Raw genomic sequence first — 13711 nt, 5'->3', positions numbered from 1 at the left:
CTTCAGTCTTACTAGCTTTCTTGTTTCTGTAACTGGTAAGAACTAACTAAATAAATATAAACTTAATAAATTAGTGATATTCTCTCTTTTACTGGGTGTGAGAAGTCTTAGTGTTTCAGTAATTACTCTCGATGCATTGTTTTTCATTTGTTCGGGAATTCAGAATTGCAGGTTAAAAAACTTTGAACTGTCCCTCACAACTGTCTTTGTGCTTTTGGTACCATTTTTTCCTGCAGTTGGTTTCAGTGCAAAAACTGGATAAATTTTGATCAGCAGCAACTCATCTAGCTAGCTGTGTAGACTTTTGTAAAGCACCTTCTGTGTTCTACAGTATCAATACAAAAATGTCAGTGACCCCTGGGAAGGAAGTATTAAAAAATACTAAGTGTCAGAATGTCTTCTCTGTGTTTATCTCTAATGATTGATTTTTATCTCTAGGAGAACAACTGCCTGTTTGAAACTGTTGGATTCCGTATAGCAGAAATAAGATACGAAGCAGCACAGGGAAGGCTGAAAAATGTTCTTTCTCTGTGTAAGTATCTCTAATGTTGCATGTTACCATGTACTTACAGTACTGCTCATAGATTGGTTTTAGGCTGAGATTTACATGTATTAGTATATGAGGTTTAAAGATATTTGAGCAATGAATGGATGTAGCAAGGTTTTTATTATGTCAGGTCATCTATGAAAAGATGTCAGACTGTTCTGCCAATTCCAGAAAACATATCTTTGTTAAAACCTTTTTATATTGAAATGGGCCATAAAATTTACTTGTGTAATGTACTTAGAAATCATAGCCTTGTGCACTGAATACAATTCTCTCAGGTATTTCAAGAAGGCTTGAGGAAATAATGTCCCTTGCACAATGCAGAGACTTTGATGCAAGATTGTTTCTGTTTTATGTTCATGGCACAAATACAATGTGATGGTAGTCTAACAATATGATTCTGAAGTACTACAGAATTATTAATGATTGATCAGCTTTAAAAGAACTGGTCAATATTTACAATAAATTGCAGGTGCTGTCCTGGTGCGTCAGTCTATGGAAGCTGCATATATGAGTTTGACAGGGTAATTAAGTGATAAAGTTAAAATAGCATAAATTAACAAATTAACTCAAAATTTTTTCTCCAAAGGCCATTCTGATGCTCAGTATTTGCAAAAGATACTTATACATCATTAATTGAATAGTTACAATGGGATAATTTGCATGGTTAACTAGGAGCACGTTTGTTTCTTTACAGAACTTAAACAAGATTTGTATTTCCTAGTGTACTGATTCATTAACAAAATCTCTGAATTTGGACTAAATCTGATACAGAAGGATCCCTTTTTAAATAGCAGTTTTATTTGTCCAACATTGAGGCAAAAGTTTAAACAGGTTGCTGTTTGTGATCTGTACACCATGGCCTTGGGAAACTGTGTTGAAGCTTGCAAATAACATTAAGTGGAAGCTAATAGTAAAATAATAATAGTAAAGTAGTCTTCTGTTCATCTAAGTTGAAAAAAGTCACAATAAGAGGCTGAATAAACTGAAGTGTCTGTATAAAACAAAACTCAAGTATGTCGATTGTATTTATGTTTTGAATTCCAGTAGGTAATGCATATGATGCCAAAAACTAAATAAGTAGTAATTAACTAGTTAGTTAATTCTTGTAATGTACCAATTCATCTTTGAGATTGACCTTACATTCTGCTATCTTTTGTTCTTATTCCAACCAAAAGCATTAACCGTGAAAAATGTAGATTTCCTGCCTTTGAAGTTTTTTTGAAAAGATGACTGTTTACTAGGAGCAATGAAATTGCTCCTGGAAACGGAAATATTTGGGGGTTTTGCCTGCACGAAAAAGTAGGGGTCCCACATACACCCTGTTTTGGTTAACTGGAAAAATCAGTTTTGAATGTGTTATCAACAGGCTGTATACTGCCTTACTGTCATGAAGTAGTCTTACATAATACATTATTTAGCTGTTGTTTGTGTGTTGATTTTAATTCTTGTGGCGGTATTTCTTTTTACAAAGACAAGGGTTAATAATTCATGGAATTCTACAGAATTGCTTTTGAACTTGAGCTTTAAAGGAAGGTACTCCTGTAAATAGTCTACTAAGCTGAAATGAATGCTGATAAATCTAATTAGCACCTAAAATGTTAAGGCACAGATATTAAACAGGTGATTTTTTTTTGATTGGCTTCTTTTGCAGTATTACAAAGAAGAAAATAGATGTGATATGGGAAGTAGTTCAAGATTGTCTCATCAGCGTAGTCAGGGAAGGTGAAGGTTGGGTATTAACGCTGGTTGCTATCTAAGTGGATTGATTCAGCTTCTCATACCTTATAATGTATAGATTTCTGCTACTGACAAGGTGAATGCTATGAAGCATCAGCTGAGGAATCTCAGCACATAAGGCAGTGTACATGAGAGCTGCTTTTTCCCTTTATCATGCCATTTCATTCCACTTCATTGTCAGCCACTTGATTTTCTCAGACTTGTTTGTTGCTAAGGAAACCAGATTGCCGATTGTCAGCAGCAGCTGAGCATACTAGAGATGCTTTACGCTTGTCTGTTTATGAGCAAAAAGTTTAATATGCCACTGGAGGAAGATTTGTATTGAGGATCTCCTGTAATAAACTTCACGTGAGACTTTCAGACTAAAATAAAACATTTAAACATTTACATCACTTGTTTTAAGTTTCTAAATGCTTGGAGTTGAAGTAAGGAGTAGTTCAGCATGTTTATTCTGCCTTTTATTTCCCAAGCTCCGAAAGAACTGGTGTTTTTATTTCTGTTCTCTTTTGCCTTATACAATATTGTAGGCCTTGCAAAAGGGACCCAGAGGCTCCTTTTCAACCCCTCATTTTTTCAGAGGCGTTAATTCTGTAATAATACTGAATTTAGATGATGATAACTTCATACAGGGCCTAAATGCATCTATTACTATTTGATAATATTCCTCTTTCTTTTGAGTTCATCCAATATTGTAAATACCAACATTTAAAATGGTTACAGCTCAGTGCTACTAAAGGTTGGGGGGGTCCCCTTTATGTTTAATTTAATTCTGTAAATAGCACTTTAGATCTAATTTTTATTTCTTGTCATGTAGTTTATATAAGCAGAAACAAGCACCTAAGAAAATATCACTGTAAAAACACTGAAGTTGTGAAGCCTACTTTAAGGCAGGCATTCAGTCTGAAATTCAATAACAAGCTATTTTCTTGTGGTGGATTTCTTTTGTTTGTTTGTTTCAGGGCTACTGTCTTAAGTTTTCTTCATTAGAGTTGTTTAGTTTTGGTTTGAACAATTTTTCTTTGGCCTTGTTAAATTTTTACAGAGAGGGTGCTTATTCCTAATACTAATATGCACAGAAGATTAACAGATACTAACTGTTGGTTATAAAGGCAATGAAAAGTCAAATCTCCCTTTAAAAATATTTGATCCCTTTGGAAAGGGAGCATATTAAAACCTGATAAAAGCCAGGGCTTTTTCAGATGCCGCAGTATTCTTGGTTTACAAACATTGGTCATCATTTACTAAATATATATATATATTTAAAAAAAATATATATATATATTATATATATATTTTATATATATATATATATAATTAAGTCCTGATTTACACGGCTAGTTGACTTGTTGGAGTTTGGGCCTTTTTTGTAGAATGACTGTTTAGAAACATTTGTTTTGTTTACAGTATCGTCATCAAGCACACCCTCTATTGATACTCGTCATTTTAGAAACAGCCTCATTTGGGGATTTAAAAGGTAAGTTTGCTGTAAGAATGTCTTTTCTTTTCTGTAGCAAAGGTCCCTCTCTTGTTTTCCCCCCTTAGCAGTAAGTCTATGTAGAAGTTTTTTTCCGTGCTGGAGAATTTAAAAGTAGGGTTCCAGCTGTAACAGATCTGAGGATTACCTTTGTTCTTCTCTGCTCTCCCTTGTTTCCTTATCTCTGCTCTGTCTGAGGGTTCCTTTGGAGTATTACATCTATTAGGTTTAAAGTAACTTTACTGTTCTGATGTTATATGAATCTTGTTTATTCTCTGGTATTTGACAGTGTATAAATTCATTAGGATAGGAGACATTTGGTGTTTTATTTTTGTTAATATTTGTGTTTGTAAACTGCCACATAAACCTATGATTCCACTAAAGATTCTCGCCATTAGGTACTAAAGTAAACTGGGCATATTCTGCTACCTTGTCCCCAGCTGGTATCTTCCAGTACAGGACTCCTGAATGCTTGCACTTAATACCATTGTGATGACTTTATTTACAGCCGCAGGCTCCCATTTTGCATGGAAGAGTTTCTAGTTACTTGCAAGGTTGTCATAGGCTTATGAAATGCTTGTTAATTCACAGGTTTTCTGTCATTGCCTGTTTACCGCAGTCAAAAGTTCAGGACTATGAATGAATTGTTGTGCAGTGAATCTCCACCATGGGGAAACACAAAAGTCACCTAAGTATTACTCGGATTACTCAGGGCCAGAGTCTTAAGGCTGTTTTTTTTGTTTGTTTGTTTGTTTTTTTGTTTGTTTTTTTTTAATTAATTAATTATCTCAGCAGCTGTTTCCTAAAATTTTGTAATGTTTATGAAATGCAGATATGTTTAGGTTAGATACGGTAACAGATGAATATGGTCAAAATAATCTTCTAGTAAAAATGCAAGTTCTATCTAGCTGATTATGTTCTACCAAGGGAAAAGAAGGAGAAAACAAAAGACAGTGTGTACAAATTGGGTGTATTAATTGGACCCGAACTGACCTTGACTTTCAAAGGATAAATGCAATAATGCTTTGCTCAAACAGGGATATTTTATTATTCCCTCTATTAGTCATACCCAGAATCATCTATTTCAGATGTATTAATTAAAATAATGGCTTCTTAAAATACATTTTCTGTCTGTAAGTACAGATAAACATCCCATTAAAGTAGAACTCGCACTAGAAGGGAAGCTCTGCTAATGTTTACCACACCTCCCTCCCATGCTAGCATGAAATACTCCTACTACTGATGAGTTGTGCAGATGTTCAGAATGCAATTAAAGTAACTTATAAAGCATTATCAACTTGAATGATGAAAATTGCTCTCCTCAGCAGTGAAACCCTCCTCAGTAGGAAAAGTTACCGCTGTTAAGATTTAAATTGTTATTGAAAACTTGAGATAAATCTTAAGATTCTGAAAGAAATTCAGTATTTTACTTGACATCTGTTGATTTAATGTTGCCCCTTCGCCTTGCCATATGTAAAGGTGGCAAAACAGTTTTTGGATTTGTTCTTTATTTTTCTTGTCTGCCTTCATTGTTGCCTGGCTTCAGGAGCTACCTACTAGTCTTGGCTGTGTCTGAACTTGACCTTTGTAATGTTTCAGAAAGCACGCCAATTCACATTTCCTTTTTACTTTTAGACTGAGCAGCTAGAACAGCCAAAAAAATGAAGGTTGAGCGTATGGTAGGTTAGAAGAAAAATATTTTGGTTATCACCATACCTTTTTCAAGACCTAAGTGCAATAAAATTGGGTAACTAAAAGCTGGCCTAGAATGTTCAAATGAGCAGAGTTTAGGATTGACGTACAAAAGCCTGGGGGATGGACACAAGGGATACATGAGCAATGTCTTAGTAAACTAGTTTATGGATTTCTATTGATGCTACTGTTCTAGTTACTGCTTCAAAGCATTCCTGTTCTATCTACCTGATGCACCTTTGCTGTTTCAAAGTCAAGTACTTTGGGAAATTGATGCATTTGATGCCAGCAGTTCATTGTTATGCTGTCATTGGTGGAGTGAGTTCATCCCAGAAAGCTTAACTAACCTCACAGATAGCATTTTGTTCTCTCTGTGGATCTGTATTTGACTCATTTTCAAATAAAGTGGCAGCAGCACAAAAAGACTAAATGGTTTGTAAACTTGAACCTCCTAAATAAAAGAAAACCCTGAACTTCAACAGTTGTCCAAAAGCTATAGCTTCTAGATAGAAACTGATGTTTTGCAAATTACAGGAACCAGCATCAGTTTTTATACTTTATTGAGTTTTCTAGCATTCTAGTTTCAGTTGTAACCTGATGCTGTCCAGAGGAATGCTTTCCATCTACTTCAGTGTTACTCTGAGAGAAGAAAAGAGAATTCTCTTCTATCTTTTGTTTTCTAATTACTTAAGCGTTGTACCTTAAGTGAGAGATGACAACTTTTTTTTCATCATAAAAAGATCACATTAAAAATCTAGCTTTAATGTATAGAAGTCTTAATTTTCTTTTCTAGCAAATTTCACATTTTGACTATTTGCTATATAGTGTGACTTGTCTACATGAAACTCATTTTCTTGAAATGCTAAACAGAATGAAATATGAAATAAACAAGTACAGCTACCACATGATAAAAGATTAAACTAAAAATATCCTTCCTAGTCTTCATTATTTGTTTGTGTTATTTTGTTATTTTGAAAGTTATTCTAGTAGAAAACAAGATTATATGCAGTAGGGTAAAAGTGCAACACTTGCTCTATATAAAATTAGTGTCCATTTTAAACAATGCTAAATATTAATCTTAATTTCCTTTAAATGCATTAATAAGATCATCAATGTTAATATGGTTTGTTTCTTTTTTAAAAAAGAATGTACATGTAAAAAATCATTTTGTTGCTTTTAATTTCTTATCCTTTGCTGCCCTCTTCAGCTCAGATGATGTAAATCTTTGGAGCAAGGTAAGAAGAGACAGTAATGCTATAAATGAAAGCTTTTCTAAATGGGTTCAAATGAAATTCTTTAAGCACTGCTTGTTTATAATGCATTACCATAAATCTGAGTTCTGAACCTGGTAACCTCAGTAATTTGAGCAAGACACTTCTCAGTGACAGATTATACAACTATACAAAATTGTGTTTTCAAATTGGACTGGTAAGTGTAGTTGTGGGAAAAAAATGTGGTGTTGTTACCACTTTGTGTGGCTTATGCTATTCTGATTTCTCTCTAGATCCATGTTTTTATCACCATATAGTTGTAGCTTCAGGAGGAAAGCTTGCCATGGTTTTCCCATGTGACTTTTTTATTTCCTTTTCCTGCCTTCTACAAAACCTTCTTTTTGTCCCCTCTCCAATACTAAACTAACAACAAGGCACAATTAGAATTTTCATGTTTATATAATATAAACTTCAACTGAAAGCAAAGCCAGATGGAGGAAATCACTGACTTAACAAATGGAGATGGCTGCTCATCTTGCCCTCCATGGTCCGGACTACTTTGGAAAGACATCCCACAATATGTTTTTGCAGAGTACTAGAATAAAGGAGATGTTGGCAGATGCTGACGGGGATGAGTTTAAAATTTGGGAAGGGATGCGCTTTGCTTTGTCTTTTTCTTAGATATTGTACTTGTTGACTAATAAAGTACAACATGTTTGCTAGTATATTTCAAGTTTTGAAAGGAAATTTTAGGATGAAATAGAAATTACAATTTGGAAAGCCATTGTTTGTTGCAGAATTATTAGACAAATGAAATATAACTGAAGTTAAAGATTTTTTTTTCTGTTTCCCTACGCTTTTTTGATGTGTAAAGAAACATAAATGTCATTATGACATTTATGGTCAGAGGATGTTTTTGTCTTCTGCCTCTAAACCTTCCTTTTCTGTGTTTTAAGAAAAAAAAGAGGAACTCTTACATTATACTCCCATTGTGGAAAAAATCTTGAAGGACAATTGGACTTTTTTGATTTTTATTATAGTACTAGATTCTTCTGTGTATTGATTTGTCATAGGAGGATGAGGGCAAAGGAGCAAAAGAAAGCAGTATTTAACTGTCCACAGTGTCCATGCTGTTGGTAGAATGAGAAGTGAATAGATAAGATAGTTCATTGCACATCTAATATTTTCTGGCTTTGATTATTCATTTCCATTAACAATTGAAGGTGAAGATTCCTTTCCTTCTGTCTTTACTTAAAACACAACTCTTCAACAGTGAATGCATCTCCCTCCTGCTTATTTCGGGTTGCATTCTAGAATCATAGGAGATAAAGCAAAATTCCTGAAATAGTTAAAAACTGGGTTTTTGAGTAATTTCTTTAAAAACAGTTAAATGGATTTTTAAAATGTGATATGGTTTAGCTTAAGCACTTGCATGTAGAAGGTGAAGGCTCTAGGGTAAAGACTTTTTTTTCCCCTTTTTTTCAGATGAAGTAAAATCAACCTGTTCCTTCAATCTGTATAAGACTGATGGAACAGATGCTAAATTTAGTTAAAATATAAAGAATGCAATTAATTCTTATGGGGACATATTTTGTCATTCAAAATTATACTTATTTAAAACAACTATACTAGTTTTATTTGGTAGAGCAGGTAAACCAGGTTCTTCTTTGTGAATTTGCTTCTTTAAAAATATAAAAAGAAAAGCTTTATGGGCCAATTTCAGCCTTCTGGTAAATTGGAAAATAATTATAGCATCTCCAGGAGTGACACTGGTTAATATTTACTATAAGCAATGTCTTACGATTGCTAACTTTCTGTAGAATGAGATACATAAACAGAATAGTAGAGTGTCTGTCTTGCTGTCATACCTCAGAAAGTGTTTCGGTTTGCAATACATTTTTTTAAGAAAAAACTATTATTTACAAAAGAAAACTTCCTTGTATTTTTTAGTGAATTACTATGATGTGGTAAAGAATAATACCTTAGCAGAGAGATGCTTTATTATTTTGAGAATTCAATTTCAGATACTATTTGTCCTTGCTTGCTTCTTTTGGCTGCAATGTACGATTATTCTGTCTTACCAGATAACAGAACTGTTGTACAAGGATGAACGTTATTGCCTGACGCCTCCAGGACCAACTGGTAGAGTTTCAATTTCTATGATTGTAACTTATCCACAAATCCGTTCTTCTGTGTAATGATGGGTTTGAGAGATTACAACAGTAAACACTGATTGCTTCTTTTTGAAAGTGAAATTTGAAAACATGCTGGGTAAAATCCTTATCCTAATAATCAGAGCATATTTTGTGAGATCCATGAGATCTCTTCGTTCTCAAATTATAAGCAAATCTAGCTGATAACTATTTTTTTTAAATATATTAACTGAAAGAGAGATTTAGAATGAACAGAATATCAGTGTATAAACACACACACACAAAATGCAGTCTTTCCATTTAGTCTTACCTTTGGTAGCTCTTTAGATTTTGTGAAGCAAAATGGTACTTAACATCACCAATCTACTATTTTGTAGCAAGTATGCTTTTTCATATAAACTGTATTTAAAAAAACAGTTTTTCCCTCCTGTCAGAGGGTTTTTTTTTTTATGGGGAAAGCTAACCTGCGAAAAAAAGCAATTGATGCTCTTAGTATTCTTGAATAGTAAGACCTCATATATTTTATACTTGAATAGATAAGAACTTTAGTATCGTATGCTAAAATTTGATAATATTGACTTGCATTAGCTGATAGGTAACTCCTTCAGTATTACTTGACCTTATAGTTAAAATAATATTTTTGTTTTATATTACAATATTTAGCTGTTGTATTCCATTACCAAGCTACATTAAAATATACAGAATAAATATGCAAAGTGTTAGAATTCTGTTTTTTCTTTTGAGCAATGACAAAATATTTGTGGCAACTATTTGGGGTAGTGGGCAGGAAAGGGGGGGAAGGCCTTGGGCAGTACCACTTCTGTCACACAGTAGTGGAAAAAATAGATTGAAGTAAGATTCTGTACTGAAAAGCTGTCACTGGGTCTGAAAATAATTAATATTCCTTTCACTCACCAGTTAGATATGTGCTCCCAAACCACATAATCTCTATGCCTCAGTGATCATTGTTGCCATTTCAGAGCCTCTCATCAGGGTGACATCTCACACCAAAATGATTTCTTATAAATTAATCTTGATAACATGACAGTCTCAGTAATTTTAGTGGAATGCTTTCTCTTGTTTTTTTCCACAGAAGCTGTTGGCTATTTTCTTTATCACTTGATTGACAGCATGAGTGACTCAGAAGTACAGGCCAAGGAGGAGCGTTTGAGACAATACTTCCATCAGCTGAAGAAGATGGTACCATTTCATTTTTTGCTACATAATGCCTGTCCTGCCTGACATGTATCTATTAGATTTGAAATTGCTGCTTTTAAGTACAACCAGACCACTTCTCAATGACATACAAGAGCTGGAGACTTGAATTACGTCTGAGATAATTTCTGTTAGACAAATTTCAGTTTGGTTGTGTTTCAAAACTCATATAATTTTTTCCCCACCTCTTGGTACAGAATATAGTTATCCCTACAACCCACTACAGCGGCATTTGCAGACTGCTGGACTCCTCTCAAGTTCCTGAATTAATTAAGGTCTGTGCTTCTATGGCAATTACTTTGAAGATTAAAAAATGGAGTATGTGTGCTCTATGAATATATTCTCCTTTGCAAAATATGTAACTGTGATGATTATATGTAAGCCTTTTAACCTTTCTGTAATTCTTCATTAACTGTTGAAATTATTTTTATTCTCACGTGAAAGTTTTAGAAATACATTTGAAAGTACTATTTCAAGTCAAGTGAGTAATGTTGCAAAATACAGTATTCTTTTTAGACATAATTATAGAATTAACGGGACAGCATTTTTCGTATATGCTTACATATAAAGTGAACATTTTTCTTGGATTAGTGATGTCTTATGTCTTACTGCGTTTTAGGATGCAAGGTTATTACTTCATAAAAAAAATCTGTCAACTGATAACATTCCAGAAGTAAGTAAATTCACCAAAAGCTACACTTCTTTTTTTTTGCTGTAGTAATAATGTTTGGATGTGGATATGAAGGGTAATCAATAGCTTTTAGGTCACAGTAGTATGTTAACATTATTTAAATCTGCCACTTAAAGTTGAGAGGTTACTTTCCAGAATAGGAATAAAGAGTATCCAGATTTTCATATAGACCTGATGCTTGATATTGGAATTGACTGAAGTTTTGTGCCTCAGTTTCTCTATCTGGTAAATAATGTGTGTATGTGTATACATATATATATAAATAAATATATGTGTGTGTGTGTGTGTGTATTTTAATGTTCTACTTAGTTAACAGTGGTGGTGTGAAGCTTAATTCATACTTGTAAATTACACTGATCACCTGAGTGGCAGGAGCTGTAGAAAACTACACCGCTACTAATGGCGGAGTCTCAAGCCTTTACAGTTCTGATCTGAGCAGAGTAGAGATGGAAGAGGAACCGGGCTTCTATACCCTACTTCCCTGAACACAAAGAGCTTAATATGAGTGAAATAGTAGTGTTGAACCTTTGTAGATATGTTACTTAATTTTTTAAACTATATTCTGACTGAAATATTCAATTAGTATGTACTACTTAAACAGATAAAAGAATCATACATGATTAAAATTTTCTTATAATATGAAAGAGGATTATTTTGTCTGTCTTTTATTAAAGTGATCCGACAAGTTGTTCAGGGGAAGGCTGTTTAGTAATTGACATTCTTTCTGTTACCTCCATTTAGAGTGCTAAATCTGACGTGTCTACTTTGGAGACGAAACTAGAAAAGCGAAAAGCTGAAAACCAGCCTATTACAGATGTCTTGAAACAACTCATACACGCTCTTTGTGAAGAAGAGGTATCTTAAGCAATACAGTGATAATTGCAAACACATAGCTATATTTTTAAAGGGACATAAATGACTATTATGGATAGACAAGTGCGGTGCTTGAGGTTTCATGGTTTGATGCTTATAAATCAAACATAAGTGCAAAAAGCAATTAAATCAAAAGGTTAACTAATTTCAACAACACCTTGAATGGCATGTTTTGGGGTTGCTGAAGTTTGTTTACAATAATCTGCAAAGTGAATGATAGTAACAGCTGTGATAGGTTTATCATACATGCCAAATGTCCTTTCAAGCCATGGCTCCGGTCTCTAATATCTAGATTGTCAAGCAACTGATACATGCACTAGTCATTTGCAATTCAAATATTACTAGGTTGTTAATGCAGGGATTGAAATTCCATTTTCCTGCAGGAGGAAAGCTCTTCTGAGATAAAGGGTCTCTTGCCTTCATTCGGCAGGCGTCCAGCTGTAGTTTACATTCATTTAGTGTGTGTCTGTAATTTGTGGGGTATCACCACACTTACGTTCAGTTTCTTGTTCTGTATGAGCCTGCCTGCAAAGCTGTATATATATGTAGGAACCGTAACAGTCATGAACATGATAGCACAATATTCTGTTACTAAAAATACAATTTATAGACAGTGATTTTTCAGCTGCCTGTATTTATGATTTTGCATATGAAATAAGGCTAGAAGCAAATGCCATTGTAAGTTAAAAGTGGTCAAATGTATGAATAGAACATAAGAGGGGAATAAAAAAGCTATCGATGGGATCATTAACTGGTTTATTGTTCTTTTAAAAAGTAATTTTGTTTTATGCTTGGCTGTGCACCAGGTAAAAATCAATGTTGTGAATTCTAGATAGATCTATTTTAGAGTTTGGATTAATCATGTTTATGGTGTTAATATGCGAGTGAACAAAAATGTGTTACATTAAAGCATGTTAGAATGTTAACTAAACCAAGAAAATTTGCTTTGAAATCTACTTTCCATTTAACTGAAAGGATGTTTTAGAAATGAAGAGCTAAGTTTCCATAAAATAACTCTCACTCTGAAAATTTGCTAGAACGATATAGCTTTGTATTTTCAAATGTGATCATCTACTATTAAAAAGACTAAAGTAGTCATGTAACTGCACATTGAATGTCTAGGATTCATAATGTCATATTGACTTTTCCTCCAGTTCATATCTTTGCTTTGTTCCTTTTTTAGAATATGCAAAAAGCCCTTGAAGTGCAAGCCAAATATGAACCGGACATGGTTGTCGGTGGCTATGCAGCCTTAATAAATTTGTGCTGTCGACATGATAACGTAGAAGATGCAATGAACCTGAAAGAAAAAGTGTAAGTACACCGGCACTGAAACATGTCACAGAGATTTATGCTGATACACAGACCTTGTTGAATTAAGTAGGTTGAGTATTAACCCTCTCATCCATTTTTAATTAGTTTTCCCCACCAATGTATGTGCATTTAAAACAGTCAAGATTTTTTTTGAAAGAAATTTACTTAGTATAATTGAACATCAGAAACAGCTATTTTGTGTGGTCATTAATTACCTTTAAAAAGGGGGGGAGGGGAGAGCGCAAATTGCTATGTTCTGTTTTTGTTTTAAACATATGTAGCTTCTAAATTGAAGTTCAGCTTAAAAAATCTGCACCTGTATTATGTTTTAGAATAGCACCTAAAATGTGTTCAGAATATATTGCACCTGTATTACGTTTAGAATGGCAGTGTTTTTAAATGACATTATGTATTTTAAGACTGTCAACAAGCATTCCATTTTAATTTTTTGTTTCAGAGCTTTATATCTTCACTGTGAAAATTATCTCCCAGCTAAAACATGCTATGTGTGATTATATCCTGGAGCAAATTTTACATATCATCCTTCCATTTGCCCCTTCCTCTTCTCTTGAAAACTCCTATCTGGTCTGATGATACAATGAATAAAAAGTTGCATGTTATCTCCAGATTTTCTCTCCCCCATGTGCACACGCAAAGTATTTACTTTGGTTTTATAATAGGGTACAGGCTCATTACGTAAGAACTTTGCTAGTGTATGAAATCATGTGAAATGACTGAGCTGTGTATATTAAAAAAAAAATACCACTCTACATACAGTAATTTGTATTGACTTTAGTTGTG

The 13711-nt window shown here is 33.7% G+C and overlaps 1 protein-coding gene across 2 annotated transcripts in view; it reads left to right on the top strand.

The window, feature by feature from the left end:
* LRPPRC (leucine rich pentatricopeptide repeat containing) overlaps positions 1-13711 on the top strand; it is a 92575-nt gene that overhangs the window by 25620 nt on the left and 53244 nt on the right. For both annotated transcript variants that reach the window (XM_062571905.1, XM_062571906.1), the window contains exons 13-21: positions 439-532; positions 3692-3761; positions 6661-6688; positions 8749-8806; positions 9911-10017; positions 10230-10307; positions 10652-10705; positions 11465-11578; positions 12780-12910. In XM_062571905.1, coding sequence (XP_062427889.1) covers positions 439-532; positions 3692-3761; positions 6661-6688; positions 8749-8806; positions 9911-10017; positions 10230-10307; positions 10652-10705; positions 11465-11578; positions 12780-12910 — 734 coding nt within the window. The remainder of the gene's footprint in view (positions 1-438; positions 533-3691; positions 3762-6660; positions 6689-8748; positions 8807-9910; positions 10018-10229; positions 10308-10651; positions 10706-11464; positions 11579-12779; positions 12911-13711) is intronic.

The sequence above is a fragment of the Rhea pennata genome, chromosome 3 (assembly GCF_028389875.1).
Source record: "Rhea pennata isolate bPtePen1 chromosome 3, bPtePen1.pri, whole genome shotgun sequence".
Taxonomy (NCBI): domain Eukaryota; kingdom Metazoa; phylum Chordata; class Aves; order Rheiformes; family Rheidae; genus Rhea; species Rhea pennata.
Note: the sequence above shows the minus strand (reverse complement) of the source record. Positions and strands in the feature narration are given on the sequence as shown.